The sequence below is a fragment of the Phocoena sinus genome, chromosome 1 (assembly GCF_008692025.1).
Source record: "Phocoena sinus isolate mPhoSin1 chromosome 1, mPhoSin1.pri, whole genome shotgun sequence".
Lineage (NCBI taxonomy): Eukaryota > Metazoa > Chordata > Mammalia > Artiodactyla > Phocoenidae > Phocoena > Phocoena sinus.
In genome coordinates, this window is record NC_045763.1 from 145,110,131 (window position 1) to 145,137,652 (window position 27,522).

Consider the following 27,522-nt stretch of genomic DNA (forward strand, 5'->3'; position numbering starts at 1 on the left):
AGCCCTGGTCCGGGGAGATCCCACATGCCACAGAGCAACTAAGCCCGTGCACCACAACTACTGAACCTGCGCTCTAGAGCCCGCAAGCCACAACTACTGACACCCTAAAGCGCGCCTAAAGCCCGTGCTCCGCAGCAAGAGTAGCCACCGCGATGAGAAGCCCACACACCGCAATGAAGAGTAGCCCCTGCTCGCCGCAACTAGAGAAAGCCCGCACAGCAAAGAAGACCCAACGCACCAAAAATAAATAAATAAATTTATTTTAAAAAAAAGAATCAGCTGTCTTCTTTTAATACAGGCATTGGAGGTTCGCAAAAGTAAACTAATAGTACTCCTCTAGTTTTTTTGCTTTGGAAAAATCATTTTTCATAAAAATATTAACATGTTAAGTGTGTTTTTATTCTTAATTTAGTACAATAATATTTTTAAACTTCTAGTATGGTAAATATTAAGAGATATAACCAAATACAATCTTCAAGCTTCAATAATTTTTAAGAGTGTAAAGGAGACTTCTGAAGCCAAAGCGTCTAATAATCTGATAAATATCTCCTGTGTAGACATGAGAATAGATGTGTAGTAAAATTTACCAAAAACAGGAAAAGGTATATTCCAAATTGTCCTCCCCAGCCTGGTCAAATTTCTACTCTTCCTGTATCTATTTCCCCATAGTAGCTATAATCAAACTTTTAAATTTCTGCCATGAGACTGACTTTTTTTTTTTGCGGGGTGGGGCTGCATTGGGTCTTTGCTGCTGTGTGCGGGCTTTCTCTAGTTGCGGCGAGCAGGGGATACTCTTTGTTGTGGTGTGTGGGCTTCTCATCGCAGTGACTTCTCTTGTTGCAGAGCACGGGCTCTAGGTGCGAGGGCTTCAGTAATTGTAGCACACAGGCTCAGTAGTTGTGGCTCGCAGGCTCTAGAGCATAGGCTCAGTAGTTGTGGCTCATGGGCTTAGTTGCTCCACTGCATGTGGGATCTTACCACACCAGGGCTCAAACCTGTGTCCCCTGCCATTGGCAGACGGATTCTTAACCACTATGCCACCAGGGAAGCCCGTGACTGACTTTTAATATCATTGCCTATAGCTACTCCAATTCTTAAATCTTCACTCATTTTCTTTTTACTCAATTTATTTTTCAAGCATTTATATGTTAGGCATGGTCCTACATGCTGAAGATATATCCATAAGTAAGACTAGAGCAGTCTCTAAACAACACAGCTTAGAGTTGAAAGGGGGAGGAAAAGACAGTTAAGTACAACATGAGGGAGGTTTCTTTACTTTCAGAATACAAAAGAAAAAAAACTTTTTGATGTGGATTTAGAAGTATGATTCTTAAAACTCCTCAGATTAGTCTATTTTTAAATTATTTGCATCTTCATAATAAAAGTAGAGTGTCACAAGATTTAAAAACTTGACAGTAAGAATGCCACATCCGAAAGCACTTCTGGATCATGATGCTCACCTCAACTATGAGACTCGAAGTTTCTTAGAAGACAGAGATTGAGTCATTGTATCCACAGTGCTTATTTCTAAAATGTTTCTTGAATTAAATGTGCCCATAAAATTTCCAGATAATTGGGCTTCCCTGGTGGCGCAGTGGTTGAGAGTCCGCCTGCTGATGCAGGGGACAGGGGTTCGTGCCCCGGTCCGGGAAGATCCCACATGCTGCGGAGCGGCTGGGCCCGTGAGCCATGGCCGCTGAGCCTGCGCGTCCGGAGCCTGTGCTCCGCAACGGGAGAGGCCACAACAGTGAGAGGCCTGTGTACCACAAAAAAAAAAAAATTTCCAGATAATTAAGAGCTAAACTGAAATTTATCAGAGAAGACTCTATTAATAACAGATTTGTGGCATGTAACCAGCTGCAACTTTAATCAGGACAGGTGTCAAGAAAAAACGTAGGGAACCATAGATCTTGGATAGTAACTATGAACAAAAGGCAACAGAAATGTGGAGCACCAACGGAATGTCTGGACTCAAAGGCCAAAAGCAAGCAGTCAAAAGTTAATAGCCGGGCTTCCCTGGTGGCGCAGTGGTTGAGAGTCTGCCTGCCAATGCAGGGGACATGGGTTCAAGCCCTGGTCTGGGAAGATCCCACGTGCCACGGAGCAGCTGGGCCCGTGAGCTACAAATACTGAGCTCTGCGCGTATGGAGCCTGTGCTCTGCAGCAAAAGAGGCTGCGACAGTGAGAGGCCCGCGCACTGCGATGAAGAGTGGCCCCCGCTTGCCACAACTAGAGAAAGCCCTCGCACAGAAACGAAGACCCAACACAGCCAAAAATAAATAAATGAATAAATAAATTTAAAAAAAAAAAAAAAAAAAAGTTAATAGCCTATGATAACAAAGAGTTTGTGGATCCCCCTAATGCTTAATAGAACGGAATGAATGGATGGACCCATCAGGACTAATGGTTCTATTGCTAGTGACCAGCTGCCCACATCCCTCAACTGTTTTTCACCTTTTTAATTATGCATCCAAGATACTTCTTGCTATTACTTATATTTCAAAATATCACAAATTGTTAATATTTAGTATTTATTAAAATTAAATAATTGTAGCAAGCAGCTTTCGATGACCACTTTATCCTGGCATAAATGCCACTGATGTTGCTATACTATATAAGATTCTCTGCATCTTGTGCCCATATCTCAAGGAGCTGTTACGTGCTACATATCCTGAGGAAGCAGGTGTGAAGCTCAGTTAGTACTGTGGTCCTGCAATCAAATCAGAATGAAGAAATCCCTGTGCCACGTGGACTCTTAGCCAATGGAGACAAGATAACATCAGATCACCCAGAATTCTTCTAAAATGAAAGACAGACAGTAGGGTTCAGTCAGGAGATCAAAACCACACAGTAATTGGAACAGGAAAAGTTTAATATAAAGAATTATTAACCATGACAATGGAAAAATGAAACTCTAAAGTGAAAAGAGAACTCTAAAGAATACCCCAGGGTACCCAAGGAAGAAAAAAATTGGAAGGGGAAAGCCCTCCCCAAGGTTAGGACTCAGATCTTCTTGGAAAAGGTATGGTTAGAGCCACTGGATGGGGGAGACATTTGCTGGGTTTCCCGGGCCAGAACTGGTCCACAGTTGCCAGGAAAGACCCCTGCAGACTTCAGAAGGGACAAGTCTGGCGGGTGGGCAACGAGAAAGTCACAGTGCTGGGAGCCCACTCACAAGCAAGGTAATGCAAGGCCTGGGAGACACAGTGGCAGTGTCGGGAAGGCCACAGGAAATGACTTTCTGAAGTAATAAAGGCAGGCCAAAGCTGTCAGACATGCATGGAGAAGGAGGGGGCATCAAGAATCTGTTCACCTGCAGGGCAACAAGGCCTTAGGTCTACAGTGTCCCTGTCAGGAGGGGTACAGAGTGCTAGCAGGCTGAAGCTGAGAGGCAGGTACACAGAGGAAGTCAGAGTCTGAAGCCCATTCTCCAATAGGTCTGGGGGACCTTGGTGTGCTCAGCTAGATGGCCATCAATTGGCTGGGGCCGCAAGCTTATCAGGAGCCTGAGCTCTAGGTATACAGCTGAGGCAGATGCCTCTGGCAACGGTGCAGCAAAAGCAAAATGAAAAACAAAGCCCATAGAACACTGGAAAGAAGAAGAAAAGATCTCACCCTCCCACAATGCCCCTCCAGTGTCCTCCACTGTGAAGCTTAACTGCATACTCACTGTAAAGGAAAATGCTTACAGAGTCCAAGCCATTAATGCAGAACGGGAAATGAAAGAAGGGACCTGAAGGGGAACTCCCTGGAGGTCCAGTAGTAAGGACTCTGCGCTTTTACTGCCGAGGGCACGGGTTCAAACCCTGGTTGGGGAACTAAAAACCTGCAAGCCTCGCAGCATGGCCAAAAAAAAAAGAAGGGACCTGAAGCTAAGAGGCAATAAATGGATAATTGGCACGGCTTCTTAAAACCAAGAAGTACCAATGTAAGAGCCCCAGGAATTCCAGGGTGATCCTGAAAGGCAGCACTTTCCCCAATGTTGATGAGAAATATAGTTGGTATCAGAACATACTCTCTAAAGCCATTATATGAAGATCAACATGGTATAGAAACAGGAATTAATGTAAGAAGAGACAAATAAATGCCACAAAAGAAAAAAACCTTTAATTCATGGCAACGCATATGAAAAGTATAACAAAGATTTCACTAGGAAAAATATGGATTATTTAATAAATGATCTTAGATACCTAACCATCTGAAAGAACAGTAAAATGGAGTATCATCTGACATCCCATTCAAATATAAATTCCACATGGATATTAAAAAGAACTTTTTAAGCTATAAAAATCATCTTACAAGCAAATGTAGGTATGGGAGACCTTTCTAATCAGGACCAAAACTGCAAAATCTTGGCAGGGAGGTTAGTGGAGGGGCATGCAAGAATAGAACTGAAGGGCTTCCCTGGTGGTGCAGTGGTTGAGAGTCCGCCTGCCGATGCAGGGGACACGGGTTCGTGCCCCGGTCGGGAGGATCCCACATGCCGTGGAGCGGCTAGGCCCGTGAGCCATGGCCGCTGAGCCTGCACGTCCGGAGCCTGTGCTCCGCAACGGGAGAGGCCACAACAGTGAGAGGCCCGCGTACCGCAAAAAAAAAAAAAAAAAAAAAAAAAAGAATAGAACTGAACATATAAAAATTTGTTTGGCAAAAGCTATCACACACAACTCTGAAATATGTATATGTACGTGAATATAAAAATATATGTGTACATATACACGTATATATGCAGGTTTGTATATGAATGGAAGTAGGTATTATGTATGCATTGTAATATGTATGTACATAAATGCATTGCGTTTCCCAACTATAGCAGCTGAAAGAGCCTAAAAGCAAGCTACCATGAGCTTATCTACTGCCCAGGCAGTCGTCTCTTCGTCTCTGTGGCAGCCAGAGTCCAGCCAAAAAATGGAATCCACACAGCAATTTGAACAGGAAAAGTCTTACAAAGAATTATTAACTATTTACACAAGATTAACTACTAAGAAGGAATAAAACAGAACTATAAGGAATATCCTAGGGTGGAGAGAGAAAACCAAAGGCAGTACTTGTAAGGGGCGCCTCGTCCCCAAGGCTGGACTTCAGATCTCATGGAGACTGTGGCTGCAGCACACTGGGTAAGAGAAGTTAGCTGGGCTGCCCGAGCCACACCTGTTCCATAGTAGGAGGGCCAAAGTCGGTGCACAAGGAACTGCAGGCTGGAACTGACAAACAAGAAATTTTGCTGTGGTGTCAGCAGGCCAAGGGTGGAAGGCAGGAAGCCCCAGACAGGAACGGGCAACAAAATTTGCTAGAGGATGAGCACACTGGGCAGCCCACACACGCACATGCCACTGGCAACACAGCAAGCAGGAACAGAAGTACACCCAAATCCTATCTCCCACAGGGTCCCTCCAACACCCTCTGCAGATTAAGTTTATACATGCCAGTTGGAACAGCAGGTCCAATAAGGCAATAAAAGGTTGATTTGGAGCTAAAATGCAATAAATTGATAACTAACATAGTTTCTAAAATCATTCCCCACAAAAAGCAACCAGGGCTCTGTGAAAAGACGGCTGATTCCAGGGCTGGAGCATAATAAATTCAAGATGAGCAATGAACATCTTCTTATGCCTAAAAGTAAGAAGTACTTTAAAAAAAATTTTTGATAGGAAGAAGTTACAAGGACAGAAAAGCCAGAGTAAAAGGTCTCCTACTGGTCAAAACTAGGACAATCTGAGCATCAAAATAATTAAGTACATTAATGAATTCTAAACTATTAGGGGAAAAAAATAGGTATATGTGTCCAAATAAATAATGGATAGATGGATAAATATACAGACAGATACAATACACAGACATATAGCTGTATAGACAGATAAACAGATACAAGTAAAAAGAAGAATAGTTAACAAAGATACACAGATAAAGTGAGAAGGGAGGATAATCATTAATGTGGAAGGGGTGCTGGAACTGGAAAAATCATTATTTTGTAGCCATCATGCAAACATTGGTTCATGCAAGAATCAATGGATGCTAAATCTAAGAGGCAATTTTGTAAAAGAGCAGGATATATTCATGATATTAAACGTTTTGGAAGAAAGGAAGGAAGAAGGAAGGGAGAGAGGGATGGAGACATGGAGGGAGGGAGGAAGGTGAATATATGCGATAGTCTAAAAAATGACCCCAAAGATACCAGGTCCAAATTCCTGGAACTTGTAGATGATACGTTATTCGGACAAAGAGTCTTTGCACTTTTGATTAAGGATCTTGAGATTATCCTGAGTTATCAGGGTGGGCACTAAATGCCACCACAAATGTTCTTATAAGAGAGAAACAGAGAGAGATTTCACAGAGAAGGCAATATGAAGATGAAGCAGACAGAGGTTTGAAGATGAGGGCTTTGAAGATTGACATGATGCTGGCACAAGCCAAGGAACATACCCAGTCACCAAAAACTGAAAGAAGCAAGGACCATATTCTTCCCTAGAGGCTCTAGGCCCTCCTGACGCCTTGATTTCTGCCCAAAGATACTTATTTCAGACTTCTGGCCCCCAGAACTGCAAGAAAATAAAGTTCTATTGTTTTAAGCCCCCACAAAAACAATCCTTCCTTTAATTTCTCTCTCCTCTCACATTTTACTAAAAGCAGCAAGAAGAAACCACACCATACTTATTAAACACTCTGGTTGGAAATCTCCTTAGCTACATTACCCTCTTCTTTGGTACATTTTCTACTTTCCAAATAACTGTATGCAACCATGTGGCTAGACTTTCTGCAACTACACAAGAAGGATCCACCACCTTCCTCTAATTTCCAGTAACAGTTACCTGATTTTCCTGCAAACCCTCACCTGCAGTCTTATCAACGACCGTGAAGCTTCTATGAACAGCTTCTTCAGGACACTTCAGGCCCTCACACTCTCCTGAAAGCCCACGGCTCATTCCAAAGCCACTCTCCACATCTTTTGGTTTTTGTCATAACAGCACTCTACTTACAGGTTAAAAAAAAAAAAAAATCTATTAAGTAGTCATTGCTATGTAACAAACTACCCCCAAACTTAGCAGCCTACAACAATAAACATTAGTATCTCACACAACCTCTGATAGTTAGGAATCCAAAAGTGGCTTGGCTGGATGGTTCTAGCTCAAGGTCTCTCATGAGGCTGCAGTCAAGCTGTCAGTCAGTGTTGCAGTCGTCTCAAAGTTCTACAGGGACTGGAGAATCTGCATCTAAGTTCATTCACATGGTTGTGCCAGGTGTCAGATGCCTGCAGGGTGTTGGCTGTTGCCCTCTGTTCCTCTCCATGGGGGCCTAGTCATAGGCTGCATGAGTGTCCTTACAATATGAAAGCTGGTAAACCTCAGAGCAAGTAATGAGAGAGAGAGGGAGGGAACATCCCCAAGAGAGAAGCCATGGCCTTTACAACCTAATCTCAGAAATGACATACTGTCACTTTTCCTTATGCTACTGGTCCCAAAGACCAATCCCTGGGAAGAGAAGACACCAATGTGTAACTAGCAGGAGAGGAGGAGGAGACTGTCTATCACAAAAGGCATGGTCCAAATATTTAGCAAACTAGCATGCAGCATGAATTTGACTTACCTATGTAGTATAAGAAAAAAAGACGCTATTAAAACTACATTGTCCTAAATGTAAGGCCAGACACTATAAAACTCCTAGAGGAAAACAGGAAGAACACTCTTTGACATAAATCACAGTAAGATCCTTTTTGACCCACCTCCTAGAGAAATGGAAATAAAAACAAAAATAAACAAATGGGACCTAATGAAACTTAAAAGTTTTTGCATAGCAAAGGAAACCATAACAAGACCAAAAGACAACCCTCAGAATGGGAGAAAATATTTGTAAATGAAGCAACTGACAAAGGATTAATCTCCAGAATATACAAGCAGCTCATGCAGCTCAATATCAAAAAAACAACCAACCCAATCCAAAAATGGGCAGAAGACCTAAATAGACATTTCTCCAAAGAAGATAGACAGATTGCCAACAAACACATGAAAGGATGCTCAACATCACTAATCATTAGAGAAACGCAAATCAAAACTACAAATGAGGGCTTCCTTGGTGGCGCAGTGGTTGAGAGTCCGCCTGCCGATGCAAGGGACACGGGTTCATGCCCCGGTCCGGGAAGGTCCCACATGCCGCGGAGCGGCTGGGCCCATGAGCCATGGCTGCTGAGCCTGTGCGTCCGGAGCCTGCACGTCCGGAGCCTGCGCGTCCGGAGCCTGTGCTCCACAACGGGAGAGGCCCCAACAGTGAGAGGCCCGTGTACCGCAAAAAAAAAAAAAAAAAAAAAAAAACTACAAATGAGGTATCACCTCACACAGGTAAGAATGGCCATCATCAAAAAATCTACAAACAATAAATGCTGAAGAGGGTGTGGAGAAAAGAGAACCCCCTTGCACTGTTGGTGGTAATGTAAATGGATACAGCCACTATCGAGAACAGTATGGAGGATCCTTAAAAAACTAAAAATAGAACTACCATATGACCCAGCAATTCCACTACTGGGCATATACTGTGAGAAAACCATAATTCAGAAAGAGTCACGTACTACAATGTTCATTTCAGCTCTATTTACAATAGCCAGGACATGGAAGCAATCTAAGTGTCCATCAACAGATGAATGGATAAAGAAGATGTGGCACATATACACAATGAAATATTACTCAGCCATAAAACAAAATGAAATTGAGTTATTTGTAGTGAAGTGGATGGACCCAGAGTCTGTCATACAGAGTGAAGTAAGTCTGAAAGAGAAAAACAAATACTGTATGCTAACACATACATATGGAATCTAAAAAGAAAGAAAAAAGGGTTCTAACGAACCTAGGGGCAGGACAGAAATAAAGATGTAGAGAATGGACTTGAGGACATGGGGAGGGGGAAGGGTAAACTGGGACAAAGTGAGAGAGTGGCATGGACATATATACACTATCAAACGTAAAATAGATAGCTAGTGGGAAGCAGCCACCTAGCACAGGGAGATCAGCTCGGTGCTTTGTGACCACCTAGAGGGGTGGGATAGGGAAGGTGGGAGGGAGACACAAGAGGGAGGGGATATGGGGATATATGTATATGTATAGCTGATTCACTTTGTTATACAACAGAAACTAACACAACATTGTGGAGCAATTATACTCCAATAAAGATGTTAAAAAAAGTTTTTCAAAAAACTACATTGTCACAGTAGTCATCACAATTAAACTTAGAGAACAAAATGTGATTCTGGCATACTACCTAACATAATAATGAACAATATTCACATAGTCATAATAATACAAATGTTACACATGATGTCTATTAAATTGCAGATTTGAAAATCATTCTACAGATTAAGTACTGAATCTTAATAATGATTATTGAACAGAATACAAATACTATCACCTTTGACAAATGTTAAAATACGCTGAGTGGTGAAAGGGGCTAAAGAGGTAAAAGAAAGGACAAATATGCTCTTAGATTCATCTTACAGAGACAAATGGTATTGTCCATAGTTATGGAACAAGAAACAGAGATGCAGTCAATAGAGGAACTAAAAATATTATGTAATAATACAAGGGAACATGGTAAGTCAAATTCTTACCTGCCAGAGTAAAAAGTCAAAAACATGTCATAAGCTGTTATGTCAAAGAAAAAAAAAAGGTATAAACTTACTATTATAGATATGGAATACACACTCAAGAAATGAAAAATAAAAAAGATAAAAGTCAGTTCTCTCTAGAAGCAAAACTGGGAGGAAGATGGGTAGAGTGGAAAATTACAGCTTTTTTTTTTTTTTGAGTATTTGTCTTTCTCCATCTGATTTATTTCACTTAACATAATACCCTCTAGGTCCATTCATGCTTTTGCAGATGGCAAGATTTCATTCCTTTTTATGGCTGTGTAGTATCTGATTGCATATATATACACCACATCTTCTTCATCCATCCATCTATCAATGGCATTTAGGTTGTTTCCATATCATGGATTTTTTAAATAATGCAGCAATAAACAAAGGTCTGCATATATCTTTTCAAATTAGTGTTTTCAGATAAATACCCAGAAGTGAAATAGCTGGATCATATGGTATTTCTATTAAGTTTTTGAGAAATCTCCACACTAGTTTCCACTGTGGCTGCACAAATTTACCTTCCCACCACCACTGTATGAGGGTTCCCTTTTCTTCACATCCTTTCCAACACTTTTGATAATCACCATTCTAATGAGCATGAGGGGGTACATAACTGTGATTTTGATTTGCATTTCCCTAATAATTAGTGATGTTGAACATCTTTTATATGCCTGTTGGACATCTGTATGTCTTTGGAAAAAGATCTATTCAGATTTTCTGCCCATTTTTTAATCAGGCTGTTTGGTTTTCTTTGTTGTTGAGTTGTATGAGTTCTTTATATATTTTGGATATTAACCCTTTATCAGATATACAATTTGCAAGTACCTTCTCCCACTCAGTAAGTTGTCTTTTTATTTTGTTAATGGTTTCATTTGCTGTGCTGAAGCTTTTTAGTTTGATGTCATCCCATTTATTTTTGCCTTTATTTCCTTTGCCTGAGGAGACATATCCAAAAAATTATTGCTAAGACTAATATCAAAGAGAGTACTGCCTATGCTTTCTTCTAGGAATTTTATGCTTTCAGATCTGACATTCAAATCTTTAATCCATTTTGAGTTAATTTCTGTGTATGGTATAAAATAGTGGTCTAGTTTCATTCTTTTGCATGTGTCTATCCAGTTTTCCCAACACCATTTATTGAAGCGACTTTCCTTTCTCCACTGTACTTTCTTGGCTACTTCATTGTAATTAGTTATCCATATATGTCTGGGTTTATTTCTGGGCTCTCAATTCTGTCCCATTGATCTGTGTGCCTGTTTTCTGCCAATAACATGCTATTTTGATTAGTACAGCTTTGTGGTATAATTTGAAATCAGGGAGTGTGATATCTCCAGCTTTGTTCATTTTTCTCAGGATTATTTTGGCTGTTCTGGGTCTTTTGTGATTCCATACAAATTTTAGGATTTTTTTGTTCAATTTCTGTGAAAAATGTTGAGATTTTGACAGTGATCGCATTGAATCTGTAGATTGCTTTAGGTAATATGGACACTTTACCAATGTTAATTCTTCCAATCCATGAACATGGGATATCTTTCCATTACTTTGTGTCTTCTTCAGTTTCTTTCAACAATGCCTTACAGTTCTCAGCGTACAAATCTGTCACCTCCTTGGTTAAGTTTATTCCTAGGTATTTTATTCTTTTTGTTGGGATTACAAATGGGACTGTTTTCTTAATTTCTCTTTCTGCTAGTTAATTGTTAGGGTATAAAAATGCAACAGAGTTTTGTACTTTTATTTCCTACCCTGCAAATTTACTATATTCGTTTAATATTTCTAATAGTTTTTTGGTGAAATCTTTAGGGGTTTCTATATATAAAATCATGTCATCTGCAAATAGTGACAGTTTTACTTCCTTTCCAATTTGGATGGCTTTTATTTCTTTTTCTTGCCTAACTGCTCTGGGTAGGACTTCCAATACTATGTTGAATAAGAGTGGCAACAGCAGGCATCCTGATCCCACTGATAGAAGAATACCTTTCAGTTTTTCACCACTGAATATGATGGTAGCTATGAGTTTGTCATATATGGCCTTTATTATGTTTAGATACGTTTATGTTTAGGTACATTTCTTCTGTACCCATTTTATTTTATTGAAAGTTTTTATCATAAATGGATATTGAAAACTGTCAAATGCTTTTTCTGCATCTATCGAAATGATCATATGATTTTTATCCTTCGTTTCATTAATGTGGTGTAGAACGTTAATTGATTTGCAGACACTGAACCATCCTTGTATCCCTGGAAGGAATGTCACTTGATCTTGGTGTATTATCCTTTTAATGTATTGTTGTATTCAATTTGTTTAATATTTTGTTGAAGATTTTTGCACCTATGCTCATCAGAGATACTGGCCTGTAATTTTCTCTTTTGTGTGTTGTCCTTATCTGGCTTTGGTATCAGGGTAATGTTGGCCTCATAAAATGTGTTGAGAGTCATTCCCTTCTTTTCAATTTATTTGGAAGGGTTTGAGAAGGACAGGTATTAAATCTTCTTCGAATGTTTCACAGAATTCACCAGTGAAGCCATCTGGTCCTGGACTTCTGTTTTTTTGGAAGGTTTTTGGTTACTGTTTCAATCTCTTTACTAGTGATCAGTCTATTCAGATTTTATATTTCTTCATGTTTCAGACTTGAAAGCTTGTATGATTCTAAGAACTTATCCAATTCTTACAGGCTGCCCAATTTGCTGGCATATTTGTTCATATCAGTCTCTTATATAATCCTTTGTATTTCAGTGTAACTTCACCTCTTTCATTTCTGATTTTATTTATTTGAGCCTTCTCTTTTTTCGTAGTGAGTCTAGCTAAAGGTTTGTCAATTTTGTTTACCTTTTCAAAGAACCAGCTCTTAGTTTCACTGATCTTTTCTTTCATTTAATTCTCTATTTCATTTATTTCCACTCTGATTTTTATTACATTCTTCCTTCTACTGACTTTATGCTTCATTTGTTCTTTTCTTCTAGTTCCTTTAGCTGTAAGGTTAGATTATTTGAGATTCTTCTTGTTTCCTGAAGTAGGCTTATACTGCTATAAACTTCTGTTTTAGAACTGCTTTTGCTGCATCCCACAGATTTTGGTACATCTTATTTTCATGTCTTTTTTTGATTCCTTCATTGACCAATAGCTGTTCAGCAGCATGTTGTTTAGTCTCCATATATTTGTGACCTTTTCCAGCCTTCTTGTAGTTGATCAATCTTCTTAAAGAGACTTGATATTTGTCCCAACATATGGTCTATCCTTGAAAACACTCCATGTGCACTTGAGAAAAATGTGTATTCTATTGCTTTTGGATGGAATGTTCTGTATATATCTATTTAATAAGTCTAGTCTAATGTTTCATTTAAGGCCAATATTTCCTTGTTGACTTTCTGTCTGGATGATGTATCCATTGATGTAAGTGGGGTGTTAAAGTCCCCTACTATTATTATGTTGCTGTCAGTTTCTCCCTTTACGACTGTTATATAATTGCTTTATATATTTTGGTGCTATGTTAGATGTATATATTATTAGTAAATGTCATGTCTTCTTGACAGACTGTTCCCTTTACCATTATATAATGACCATCTTTGTCTCGTTAGTTTTTTGACTTGAAGTCTATTTTTGTCTAAGTATGGCTACACCTGCTTTCTTTTGGCTGCCATTTGCTTGGAGTATCATCTTCCATCTCTTTACAATGAGCCTGTATTTGTCTTTAGAGCTGAGTATCCCAGAGGCAACAAATAGTTGGGTCTTATTTTTTAATCCATCTGGTCACTGTTTCTTTTGATTGAATTCAATCCATTTACATTTCGGATGATTAGTGACATATGAAGACTTAGTACTGCCATTTATTTATCATTTTCTGGTTGCTCTCTATCTTCATTGTTTCTTTTTTCTTGTGTTTGTGTCTGCCATTTTAGTTTGGTGTTCTTGGGGGTTTTTTTAAGATTTTTTTATTTTTAATATTTATTTATTTGGTTGCAGCTCACCAGCTCCTTAGTTGTGGCATGTGGACTCTTAGTTGTGGCATGAATGTGGGATCTAGTTCCCTGACCAGGGATTGAACCCAAGCCCCATGCATTGGGAGTGCAGAATCTTATCCACTGCACCACCAGAGCAGTCCCAGTTTGGTGTTTTTCTGTGATGTTTTGCTCAGTTTTCTCTTTTTTATGTTTCATGTTTCTGCTCTAGATTTTTTGTTTTGTGGTTATCATAAGGTTTGTATAAAACATCTCATAGATAAGATAGTCCTTTTTATGCTGATAGTATCATATCTTCATTTGCCTATACAGTTCCATCCTTTCCCTCTTCCCCTTTTATGTTTCTTTTTCCCCTTTTATGTTTTTGTTGTCACATATTATCCCTTATTATGTTGTGAGTTAATTACCAAGTTGAAGTAGCTAGTTATTTTTAATGCTTTTTTTCCCTTTAATCTTTATGTCACAATTGTGTTTAACAACCTATTCTGCCACAGAGCTGTACTTTCTGATTCTATTTATCACCTTACTCGAAGTTTTGTGTACTTTTGCATTTCCATTTCAGGTAGAAGAGCTCCTTTCAACACTTCTTATAAGACAGGTATAGGGGGGACCTTGAAGATGGCGGAAGAGTAAGACGCGGAGATCGCCTTCCTCCCCACAGATACACCAGAAATACATCCACACGTGGAACAACTCCTACAGAACTCCTACTGAAGTCTGGCAGAAGACCTCAGACCTCCCAAAAGGCAAGAAACTCCCCACGTAACTGGGTAGGGCAAAAGAAAAAACAGAGACAAAAGAATAAGGACGGCACCTGCACCAGTGGGAGGGAGCTGTGAAGGAGGAAAAGTTTCCACACACTAGGAAGCCCCTCCGCGGGCGGAGACTGCGGGAGGCGGAGGGGGGAGTTTCGGGACCGCGGAGTAGTGCACAGCGACGGGTGCAGAGGGCAAAGCGGGGAGATTCCTGCACAGACGATCGGTGCTGACCGGCACTCACCAGCCCGAGTGGCTTGTCTGCTCACACGCCGGGGCGGGCGGGGCTGTGAGCTGAGGCTCGGGTTTTGGTTTTGGACGGAGCTCAGGGAGAGGACTGGGGTTGGCGGCTTGAACATAGCCTGAAGGGGTTAGTGCACCACGACTAGCCGGGAGGGAGTTCGGGGAAAAGCCTGCACCTGCCGAAGAGGCAAGAGACTTTTTCTTCCCTCTTTGTCTCCTGGTACGCGAGGAGAGGGGTTTAAGAGCGCTGCTTAAAGGAACTCCAGAGACGGGCGCGAGCCGCGGCTAAAAGCGCGAACCCCAGAGACGGGCGCGAGCCGCGGCTGAGGGCGCGAGCCCCCGAGACGGGCGCGAGCCGCGGCTGAAAGCGCAAACCCCAGAGACGGGCGCGAGCCGCGGCTGAGGGCGCGAGCCCCCGAGACGGGTGCGAGCCGCGGCTGAAAGCGCAAACCCCAGAGACGGGCGCGAGCCGCGGCTAAAACCGCGGACCCCAGAGACGGGCGGGAGACGCTAAGGCTGCTGCTGCCGCCACCAAGGCGCCTGTGTGCGAGCACAGGTCACTCTCCACACCCCTCTTCCGCGGAGCCTGTGCAGCCCGCCACTGCCAGGTTCCCGGGATCCAGGGACAACTTCCCCGGGAGTAAAGTAGCAGGATACAAAATTAATGCACAGAAATCTCTGGCATTCCTATATACTAATGATGAAAAATCTGAAAGTGAAATCAAGAAAACCCTCCCATTTACCATTGCAACAAAAAGAATAAAATATCTAGGAATAAACCTACCTAAGGATACGAAAGACCTGTATGCAGAAAATTATAAGACACTGATGAAAGAAATTAAAGATGATACAAATAGATGGAGAGATATACCATGTTCTTGGATGGGAAGAATCAATATTGTGAAAATGACTCTACTACCCAAAGCAATCTACAGATTCAATGCAATCCCTATCAAACTACCACTGGCATTTTTCACAGAACTAGAACAAAAAATTTCGCAATTTGTATGGAAACACAAAAGACCCCGAATAGCCAAAGCAATCTTGAGAACGAAAAAAGGAGCTGGAGGAATAAGGCTCCCTGACTTCAGACTATATTACAAAGCAACAGTAATCAAGACAGTATGGTACTGGCACAAAAACAGAAAGATAGATCAGTGGAACAGGATAGAAAGCCCAGAGATAAACCCACGCACATATGGACACCTTATCTTTGATAAAGGAGGCAGGAATGTACAGTGGAGAAAGGACAGCCTCTTCAATAAATGGTGCTGGGAAAACTGGACAGGTACATGTAAAAGTATGAGATTAGATCACTCCCTAACACCATACACAAAAATAAGCTCAAAATGGATTAAAGACCTAAATGTAAGGCCAGAAACTATCAAACTCTTAGAAGAAAACATAGGAAGAACACTCTATGACATAAATCACAGCAAGATCCTTTCTGACCCACCTCCTAGAGTAATGGAAATAAAAACAAAAATAAACAAATGGGACCTAATGAAACTTCAAAGCTTTTGCACAGCAAAGGAAACCATAACCAAGACCAAAAGACAACCCTCAGAATGGGAGAAAACATTTGCAAATGAAGCAACTGACAAAGGATTAATCTCCAAAATTTACAAGCAGCTCATGCAGCTCAATAACAAAAATACAAACAACCCCATCCAAAAATGGGCAGAAGACCTAAATAGACATTTCTCCAAAGAAGATATACAGAATGCCAACAAACACATGAAAGAATGCTCAACATCATTAATCATTAGAGAAATGCAAATCAAAACTACAATGAGATATCATCTCACACCAGTCAGAATGGCCATCATCAAAAAATCTAGAAACAATAAATGCTGGAGAGGGTGTGGAGAAAAGGGGACACTCTTGCACTGCTGGTGGGAATGTGAATTGGTTCAGCCACTGTGGAGAACAGTATGGAGGTTCCTTAAAAAACTACAAATAGAATTACCATATGACCCAGCAATCCCACTACTTGGCATATACCCTGAGAAAACCAAAATTCAAAAAGAGTCATGTACCAAAATGTTCATTGCAGCTCTATTTACAATAGCCAGGACATGGAAACAACCTAAGCGCCCATCATCGGATGAATGGATAAAGAAGATGTGGCACATATACACAATGGAATATTACTCAGCCTTAAAAAGAAATGAAATTGAGCTATTTGTAATGAGATGGATAGACCTAGAGTCTGTCATACAGAGTGAAGTAAGTCAGAAAGAAAAAGACAAATACCGTATGCTAACACATATATATGGAATTTAAGGGAAAAAAATGTCATGAAGAACCTAGGGGTAAGATAGGAATAAAGACGCAGACCTACTGGAGAATGGACTTGAGGGTATGGGGAGGGGGAGGGGTGAGTTTGACAGGGCGAGAGAGAGTCATGGACATATACACACTAACAAACGTAGTAAGGTAGATAGCTGGGGGGAAGCAGCCGCAAGGCACAGGGATATTAGCTCGGTGCTTTGTGACAGCCTGGAAGGGTGGGATGGGGAGAGTGGGAGGGAGGGAGACGCAAGAGGGAAGACATATGGGAACATATGTATATGTATAGCTGATTCACTTTGTTATAAAGCAGAAACTAACACACCATTGTAAAGCAATTATACCCCAATAAAGATGTTAAAAAAAAAAAAAAGACAGGTATAATGGTGATAAATTGCCTTAGCTTTTGTTTGTGTGGGCAAGCCTTTATTTCTCCTTCACATGAAGGACGACTTTGCCAGATAGACTATTCTTGGCTGACATTTTTTATCTTTCAGTATTCTGAGTATGTTATCACACTCTCTCCCAGACAACAGAGTTTCTGATGAGAAGTCTGCTGGAAGCCCAATGGGGGGGTACCTTTGTAGGTTATTATCTTTTTTCCCCTGGCTGCCTTTAAAATTCTTTCCTTATCATTGACTTTTGACAGTGCATCAGCGGGATCACATGCCCTGCTGCATGGTCCCCTGTGGCTGCAGGTGCCATTGCAGCTGGAAGGCCAGAGTCATGTGCACTGCCTCCACTGCTGTTACCACATTCCCTGGGGCTGTGGACTCAGTCACCATGGCCAGGGGCTGGAGTTGCAGGTACCACCTCCACTGTTCCCCTGGTTCCACCTCCTCTATGTGCTCAGTCCAGTCACCTTCAGATGTAAAAATGTGTGGATCTCTTCAGCATCCTGTTCTGTTAGGCAAAGGAAACTTTGTTGAGTTGTTCTACTAGTTATAGACTGAAGGGGAAAGAAGGGATCATCTCATGCTACCATGATCCTGATGCTGCTCTCCAGGAAACTACTGCTTTTTATTGAACATTCTTCTATTAGCTTTGTTTTGTGCTTTGTTTTTCAGTTTTCTTAGGTATACCTGCATTACTTTGACTTCTAAAGTTATTCCAATGTATAAAGAATACTGATGTTAAAATTATTTGAAAATAATAATGCAATATGCAACAAAAGTCACAGAAATATGCATACCCTTTGACCAAGCAATTTTGCTCCCAGGAATTTATCCTAATTAAATAATTGCACATCTGCATTACAGTGTACAAATAAGAATATTAAGCAGTGTTGTTTATAATAGCAAAAAAACTAAAAATAATATATGAGTAAAAGGTTGGTTAATAAATCATGGTATATACAAAAACTGAAATACTATGCATCTATTAAAATTAATAATGTAGATTCTTTTATTGATACGAAAAGACAATCACAATATACCACTGTATGAAAAAGAGGTTTCAAGACTACATTTAGCAAGACTTCAATTTTGAAGTTTAAATGTACAGAAAGGTAAAGAAGCATGTGCATACTCATATGTACACACAAGCACAAGCACACACAGACACACACACACAGAATCTAAAAATTATGCTAAAATGTTATACCATCTAGGAAATGGTATTAAGGTTGAATTTTTATTTTAAGTAGTTTTCTGTATCATCTGAGTTATTTGCATATGGTACTTTATAACCTGAAAAAAAAACTGTCTAGTTTGAAAAATAACATCCATATACTTTGACTCTACAACTCCACATGCAGAAATTGATTTTTAAAAAATAACAGGATGGGACTTCCCTGGTGGCGCAGTGGCTAAGAATCTGCCTGCCAATGCAGGGGACATGGGTTCGAGCCCTGGTCCAGGAAGATCCCACATGCCATGAAGCAACTAAGCCCATGCTCCACAACTACTGAGCCTGCGCTCTAGAACCTGTGAGCCACAACTATTGAGCCCGCATGCCACAACTACTGAAGCCTGCATGCCTAGAGCCTGTGCTCCGCAACAAGAGAAGACGCCACAATGAGAACCCGTGCACCACAACCAACAGTAGCCCCCACTCGCCACAACTAGAGAAAGCCAGCACACAGCAATGAAGACTCAACACAGCCAAAAATTAATTAATTAATTTTAAAATAAATAACAGGATGAATGTAAAGCTGTCCATACAAGAAAATTTATGGTAAAGTTATAGAAAAAACAAGAAATAACATTCTGTACTCTATTGGTCAAGGTACAGTCAAGGGATTAAAAAACATAGCAATTATTTTAACAAAGAGAATTTTTTTAACAAAGAGAATTTAATATAAAAAAAAAGTAAACTAAGGGCTTTCCTGGTGGCGCAGTGGTTGAGAGTCCGCCTGCCGATGCAGGGGACACGGGTTCTTGCCCCGGAGCAGCTGGGCCCGTGAGCCATGGCCGCTGAGCCTGCACGTCCAGAGCCTGTGCTCCGCAATGGAAGAGGCCACAACAGTGAGAGGCCCGTGTACCGCAAAAAATAAAAGAAAAAGAAAAAGTAAACTAAGTAAGTGAAAACAAAGGCAAAAAAAGGAACACCAAAGTATCAAAATAACAGAAAATAACAAGTGTTGGCAAGGAGGAAGAGAAACTGGAACCCTTATGCACAGCTAGTGGAAATGTAAAATAGAGCAGCCACTAAGGAAAACAATATGGTGGTTCCTCAAAAAATTAAAAATAAAATTACCATATGATCCAGTAATTCCACTTTCAGTATATACCGCAAAGAATTAAAAGCAGGAATTGAACTGATATGTGTACACCCATGTTCACAGCAGTATTATTTTTAATAGCCAAAAGGTAAAAGCAATCCAAGTGTTCACTGATGGATGAAAAAATAAACAAAATGGTGTCTACACACACAATGGACTATATTCAGACACAAGAAGGAAATTTTGACACATGCTATTGATACAACATAGGTGAATCTTGAGAAATTATGCTAAGTGAAATGAGCCAGTCACAAAAGGACAAATACTGTATGATTTCACTTATATGAGGTGTCGATCCACAGTTGGTTGAATCCATAGATGCAGAACCTGCAGATCCAGAGGGCTGACTACACAACACCATTTTATATAAGGGACTTGAGCATCCACAGATTCTGGTATCCACAGGGCGTCCTGGAACCAATCCCCCACAGACACCAAGGGACAACTGTATAAGAATAATTCAATGTCACCTCATGTTCCTACAGGGTTTTTCTATTTGCTTCATCGGTCAGAGTTTGAGTTGTTGTTCTGGTGCTGTTTTTTCATGAAAGAAAGGAGTAAATGCATTCTGAGTTAACAAAACCACAGCAAGAACATGAAAAAACAGGTGACCTGAAAGGTCTGCAGTTTGGCCTGCCATGTTCCTCTCGGTGGCACTCGGGCTCATGCGGCCTGCCTCACCACCCAGTGGGGAAGACATATAAGGAATGTGCCTAAGACAGCTGTGCAGAATGGAGCTGGAGGAGCCTTACTTGTGCAGAGAGATACTCCTGAGAATAACCCAGATACTCCATTTGATTTAACACCAGAAAACTATAAGAGGATAGAGGCCATTGTAAAAAACTACCCAGAATGGCATAAAGCAGCAGCTGTGCTTCCAGTCCTGGATTTAGCCCAAAGACAGAATGGATGGCTGCCCATCTCTGCTATGAACAAGACTGCAGAAGTTTTATAAATACCTCCAATGAGAGTACATGAAGTAGCAACTTTTTATACAATGTATAATAGAAAGCCAGTTGAAAGTATCATATTCAAGTCTGCACTACTATACCTTGCATGCTTCGAAATTCTGACAGCATACTGGAGACCACTCAGAAAAAGCTTGGAATAAAGGTTGGGGAGACTACACCTGACAAACTTTTCACTCTTATAGAAGTGGAATGTTTAGGGGCCTGTGTAAATGCACCAATGATTCAAATAAATGACAACTACTATGAGGATCTGACACTTAAGGATACTGAAGAAATTACTGATGAATCCAAAGCTGGCAAAATCCCAGAATCTGGGCCAAGGAGTGGACGATTCTCATGTGAATCAGCCAGAGGTCTTACCTCTTTGACTGAACCACCTAAAGGACTTGGCTTTGGTGTGCAAGCAGGCCTTTAATTTATATTCAATAGCAAATATGTCACTGGAGAAATAAAATAGGAATCTCCTATCTTAAAAAAAAAAAAAGAACATGAAAAAACAACTTCAGTTGCTTGAGGCATGATAGGAATTATCTTAATAAGGGGCTTCTGACTTCATGGTACAGTGTTTCAGTGTTCAGTATATATACATAATTAGCTAATCATCACTTTTCAAAATCACAATTTCAAAATAATCACTTACCAAATACTATTCCTTTAGCAAATGGAGGAAACAATTCTGAACGTCGAAATAAGTTTTTGTGAATTTGCCATAGTTCTTTGTGTAGTTTCTTAAAGTCACTGTATCTCTTCCATACAATTATCTAAAGAGAGAAGATAATTAAATGTGTAACTCACAGTGAAACCATAGATATCTGAAAAACAAATAATCTTTTTATTCAAGTGCTCAAAATTGTCATGCAAAGGCAAACATATATGTTCTAACCAATATGGTTAACTGTCTAAAATTAACTAATAATATTTTATTTAAAAATATAAAGCAGCAATTCTTCCTCAAACTGTTCTGTTTGGCTTTTTAAATTTCATTTTAAACAAGTACTATTTTCTTCATACTGGAAAAATATCAACCTGGTACAAAAAAGGCTTACACTACATAAAATGCCACTTAACCTCTTCAAACATTAATTACTATTACCCTGGAAACGAGTTAGATGTCAAAATATATATTCATCTCAAAAACAGCATGTTTATAAACACAAAGTCGTTTAGACAATTTTTAAACATAAAAAACATACTCAGCACTTGCCTAAAAGAATAATCTGAAAAACACTGGAAAAAAATGGCTTTGTAGCAAATAATTAACCTAAACTTTTGCATTTCATAAACCTCAATAAAAATAGTAACAAGATTTCTGGAGGCAAGGTAAATCCTGATCAGAATACCACTAAAATTAGGATATTTCAAAAAACAAAATAACAATAATTTAGATTATACAACATGTAAAAGTTTACTTTCATTAGTTTAAATTATTGTCTAAACTTATTTAGATTAAATTAGAAAGAAAAAAACACTTAATAAAAAGAATTTGACACATGGCCTTGATGTCGCTGATTCAGCCCCTCAGTTGCCACAAAATAGGGTAAAACTGAGTTTTTAATTCCATTACCTGGTATATTGGGGCCTTTACTTCTGAAAAACCTAATTATTTCACTTCTAACAAACTCAATAGTGTAATGCTAATAAGCAAATCTTAGGCCAAAGAGGTAACCAAGTGTGATTTAAGAGACTTGTCAAAAAATCTACTCCTGTATATAAGAAATTCTTCACTAAACTCTGCCATACTATCAAAAATTCTACCATGATTACTAAGTGTCTTGCTTTAATAAAAGGAGACTTGCTTTTAATCCTAGGAGACTAGTCAGACTATAATACGAATTAATTTAAACAAACTGCTTCCTCCTTATCCTTCCTTTTATTCATTTACTTGACAACAAAAATAGTCATCAAAACAAATATTTTCATGAGCCTACTTTACGCTAGGCACTGTGTTGGCACAAAGGATGAAGAAATGAGAAACAAACTCCCTCCTTTAAAGAGTTCCCTGTCAAATTAGGAAGAATAAGCCAACACAATAACTACATCACAAGACAGCATGATAAATGCTTAAAACAACAGCTCAAGCGTATTATGGAAGGAGCACCTACACAAAGTACTGACTTAGGTGGGCACACTGAAGGGACATAATAGCTAGAACAACAACAACAAAAAAAGACAGAGAGAGAGAAGTGGTTGGGAATGAAGTATTTAAAAGGAGAGTGAGATGCCAAATATAATTACTAAAATTTTGGCTTTTGCAACTAGATAAATAGTAGTGTTATTCCCTAAGGTAAAGAGCAAAGGAGAAAATGCTGTTTTGAGGTAAGAACGAAGTTCAATTTTAGACATATTTTATTTAGGTGCATGTGAGGCATTTAATTGGAGTTGTCCAATAGAAAAGACAGGTTTGGAGTTCAAGAGCAAAAACTAAACAAGAGGTATTAACTGGGGAGTCATCGGGAGAGAGGTGGTAATCACTCAGAAAACATTTCTCAGCATTTCTAACAAGATGAGGAATCTAACAACTGAATGATGGGGGTCAGGCAGAAGTAAAGAAGAAACCAAGCACAAAGTAAGTATTTAAGAAGCTCAGTTATGCCATGACACATGACACCTGGATGGAAGAAGATATTTTATTTTAAATGGAAGTAAACAAGACAAATGCTGACAGCAGAAAATCAACAGTTCCAGTAAAAGACAGAGTAAGAGGAACTGAGAGAGCCAAACCAACACTCGAAAAGTAGAAGGTCTCAGGACAGTGAGATTACAAGTGATTTTAATTTTCATATCTTGCTTCTCTGTAGTTTCTAATTTTGATATTTGTCACGGGAAAATAGTGTTATTTTTATATTTTTTAAATAGATCAAATTACGGTGCTACCACACTTGCCAAGGGCTTAAGGGGGAAATGGGTGGTGGGCTCATGACAGTAAACTTTTTTTTTTTTTTTTTTTGTCTGTGTTAGGTCTTTGGTGCCACGCTGGGGCTTTCTCTAGTTGCGGCGAGTGTGGACTACCCTTCGTTGCGGTGCGCGGGCTTCTCACTGAGGTGGCTTCTCTTGTTGCGGAGCACGGGCTCTAGGTGCATGGGCTTCAGTAGTTGTAGCACGTAGGCTCAGTAGTTGTGGCATGCGGGCTCAGTAGTTGTGGCTCGCGGGCTCTAGAGCGCAGGCTCAGTAGTTGTGGCATGCGGGCTCAGTAGTTGTGGCTCGCGGGCTCTAGAGCGCAGGCTCAGTAGTTGTGGCGCACGGGCTTAGCTGCTCTGTGGCACGTGGGATCTTCCCGGACCAGGGCTCGAACCCGTGCCTACATTGGCAGGTGGATTCTTAACCACTGCGCCACCAACGAAGTCCTCATGACAGTAATCTTACATAAGGGAAATGCAATCCTTAAAGCCATTATAAACCAGACATGAGAACTATTCAAAAGACTGAAGCTCATGGAAACAATTAAATCTGCAGATAAAATTTATATTCTAGAGTCCGCCTGCCGATGCAGGAGATATGGGTTCGTGCCCCGGTCCGGGAAGATCCCACATGCCACGGAGCAGCTGGGCCCGTGAGCCATGGCCGCTGAGCCTGCGCGTCCAGAGCCTCTGCTCCACAACAGGAGAGGCCACAACAGTGAGAGGTCCGCGTACAGCAAAAAAAAAAAAAAAAAATTTATATTCTAGTTAGGGTCATTTTCAGATGAAGTCAGAGTAACTTAAAGGGCAAAAGTTAACAATTGAATCACAATAAGAATAATAATACCATGGCATATAAACCAGTAGATAGTCTGTCACAGCAAGAATTAGAGAATCTGTGTTTCTTCACCATGCCCTAATTTATTCACTCGTATATTCCTTATTCTGGACTCTAAGACCGTAGAAGTGAAATACCTAAGAGCAAATATAAACCCTCAAAAAAGGCAGGAAATCAAAGCATCCCAAAAATGTCACCATCTACTGCCTCCTTTTCTTCTTACTCCTTTTGAGCTTGGACATTTCTAGAAATCTTCAACATGTAAATGTGAACAAAAGCACATGTCCATTACATCAGCAAGTATGGATGTCTATAACTGGACTATACAAAGTCCCAAAAGATACATGTAAAACATATTTTTTCTAAAAATCAATTCTTTCCTATCAGGAAAAAAAAAGTTATATTAACAGCTATTGCTCTGCAGAACCAACCCTGCAGAAATTTCCTATTTATTATAGTTACTCTGAATAAAATTCCTCAATTAAATATTAGTTCAGTGACAATCATAATAGACTACAAATTTAATAAAAGCTTAATTTTCATTAAAAACACCGCCTTAAATACTTTTTACATAAAACAAATGCTTTCTTTTCAGATAATTTCTCTTAACGATACCCAAAAAATTTAGATCTTTTACAAAACCACTCAATTCAATTAACTTTGTCCTTTTTACTCTCATATAGTATTTAAAACTAGCTGGATCATCTTTTCCTGTAACATCACTACCATACTATCTGCTTACAGATTTTCTTTCCTCCCCTTTTGAAGAGCTTTTTCTTTCCCTTGACCATTTCCAAATGTGCTCAATAGCTTTTCTAAAACTATTTTATTTATGAAATGACTTCAACGTTAGAGATTTCTGACATGATACATAGAAAGTTCTATTCTGATTCTCCTTTCCCACATTTCCCCAGTGAAATTTACTACCTAGAGAGAAACAGAGCTATAGGTTACTGTTTTTTTTAAAGGTTGGGGGAGGAGGGCACAACATCTCCATCTTTTTCTTTACCTTCTGCAAGTGTTCAGAGCAGTGGTCCCCAACCTTTTTGGCACCAGGGACCAGTTTCGTGGAAGACATTTTTTCCACGGACTGGGGGGGGAGGGAGGGGGAGACATGGGGGGGGTTCATGCGGTAACTCGAGCAATGGGGAGCGGCAGATGAAGCTTTGCTCGCTCACCTGCCACTCACCTCCTGCTGTGTGGCCCAGTTCCTAACAGCCCACGGATCAGTACCAGTCCGTGGCCCAGGGCACTGGGGACCCCTGCTCTAGAGAATCTACTAAACAAGAAGCCCCATTAACTATTGCTTGCCCCCTTAAGATTCACCCATGCTGCTCTTAATAAATAAAAATTTAGAGGGAATTTTTAAAAGATAAAAAGAAAAAACTATCCTGGATAATTTTAAATTATTTACTCCATGTGAGTGTTTTGGCATCCTTAGAAAGAAAACAGAGCTATCTGGTAGCATGCACCAAGGGGTGTGTGTGTGTGTGTATAAAAGAGCCAAATTTCTCCACTTTTATAAGGATACCATATTATTAGCCCTATACTTGCTTAGACAAGCAGTATATCTACTGATCTTCAATAGCACTTGTGAAGCATGACTAAATTCTAAGCAATAACTAAATGAATCTGTTAACAGAGAAAGGAAGTGAAAAAAAAGGAAATAGAAACAAATTCTAGGTGGTAAAATTCCTCTCCTAAATAAGAATTCCAATGTTTAATTAAATGAAATACGTGGGAAACCAAAAAAATGTTGCTATAACTTCAAGGTTATTTATACTTCAAGAAGCAAGCTAGACAGAAGACATTCTTTTCAAATTTTTATTCCATTTCTAACAAAGGACCATGCAATCATCTAACTAAAGGACACTTACAAGAGTTTTCTGATGAATGGTTCACCAACAGTTGTTATTATAAAAGAGATTTCCCCAAAAAAGGATTAAGGAAATGGCAGAGAGTATGTTCATGGATAGGTTGGTTCAGGATTCTCCCTGGAAAAGGGGAACATCAAGCTACAAACTACAGCACAGCAATCACTACAGCACAGAAACACAACCCATTTTCAATTCTAACAGAGTCGTAAATTTTCAAAAGCAGAATAGCCTGGTATTGACCATTAATTCAACATAATTAATAGAATTCTAAGGAATAGTTCATACTAATCAACTGACACTTAAGTAAAAACAGTACTTTATCAATCAAAGGTACAAGTTATTTTCACTGCCATTTTGAAAGGATAGAGATATATAGATACAGATCTAGACATAGATATAGATATAGCCTTTTCTTCCTAAATAACAATATTACAATATTCTCTTCCTGGCTATAGGTGGGGGGTGGGGTGAGATATCTTAAAACCCCTAAGGAAAAAGTATGAAATCATTTTAAAATGTGTCTTTTATTGAACTCTTTTTAACAACAGGACAAAAACAAGTATCAGATCAGATATAGCAAGTAATGGTAATATATAAAAGTTAAAATATTATCTAAATATGTGTCACAAATTCAAACCAACCAGCAGCAAACAATCAACTTAAATCTATGAATCAAGCCAGGTATGTACAGTAAGGAGTAGTGGGGCTTGTGGCTAAATAGATAGCATATAGCCCACCTGAAGACATTAAAATGCAATTAAAAAAATAACTTGCAGAATCAAGACTGCCAATTTACAACATCTGTTTTAAACACTTTAGTAGGAAGAAAAAAATATATACATATATATATGCTCTTCTAATCCTACTGTAAATAAACAAGGACCAAAATGAAAGTAAATTTTAAAATGTTAAAAAAAAGCTAACTCCTCACAGTTAGGATTCCTAAAGGATATATAACATGGATAAAGTAATTATAAATAGAGAATTCCACAGTTTTAAGCAAAAATATAACAAGCTGTTATTTCAGAAAGAGGGAAATAGGCTGTAAAAGAACTACAAAATTTTAAAAAGAAACATCTACACCCAAAGCTGTTTTCCAACATGCCAACTCAGTATAAAAATGAAAGTAAATGGAAACACATAATTTATTATTATGATCTTTAAAATTAGTACTAGTTACCAAATACTTTCTTTTTTTTTTTTTTTTTTTAACCAAACAGGCATGATTTTGAAATAGGTAAAGAGGGGCCCTTAACTGATACTGAAATCTTATGAGTGGTAGTTATCAGAAAAATTATCACATTATTAAACGGCACTATAATTCCTGAAATTCTTATTTATATAACTTAACACC

At 39.4% G+C, this 27,522-nt stretch overlaps 1 protein-coding gene and 1 pseudogene across 3 annotated transcripts in view; one reads left to right on the forward strand and one right to left on the reverse strand.

Annotated features, from left to right (window-relative positions):
• Positions 1 to 27,522, reverse strand: part of RPS6KC1 (ribosomal protein S6 kinase C1) — a 232,740-nt gene that overhangs the window by 178,069 nt on the left and 27,149 nt on the right. For all 3 annotated transcript variants that reach the window (XM_032637882.1, XM_032637891.1, XM_032637899.1), the window contains exon 3: positions 21,197 to 21,317. In XM_032637882.1, the coding sequence (XP_032493773.1) occupies positions 21,197 to 21,317 (121 nt within the window). The remainder of the gene's footprint in view (positions 1 to 21,196; positions 21,318 to 27,522) is intronic.
• On the forward strand, positions 19,693 to 20,971 carry LOC116756867 (annotated as a pseudogene).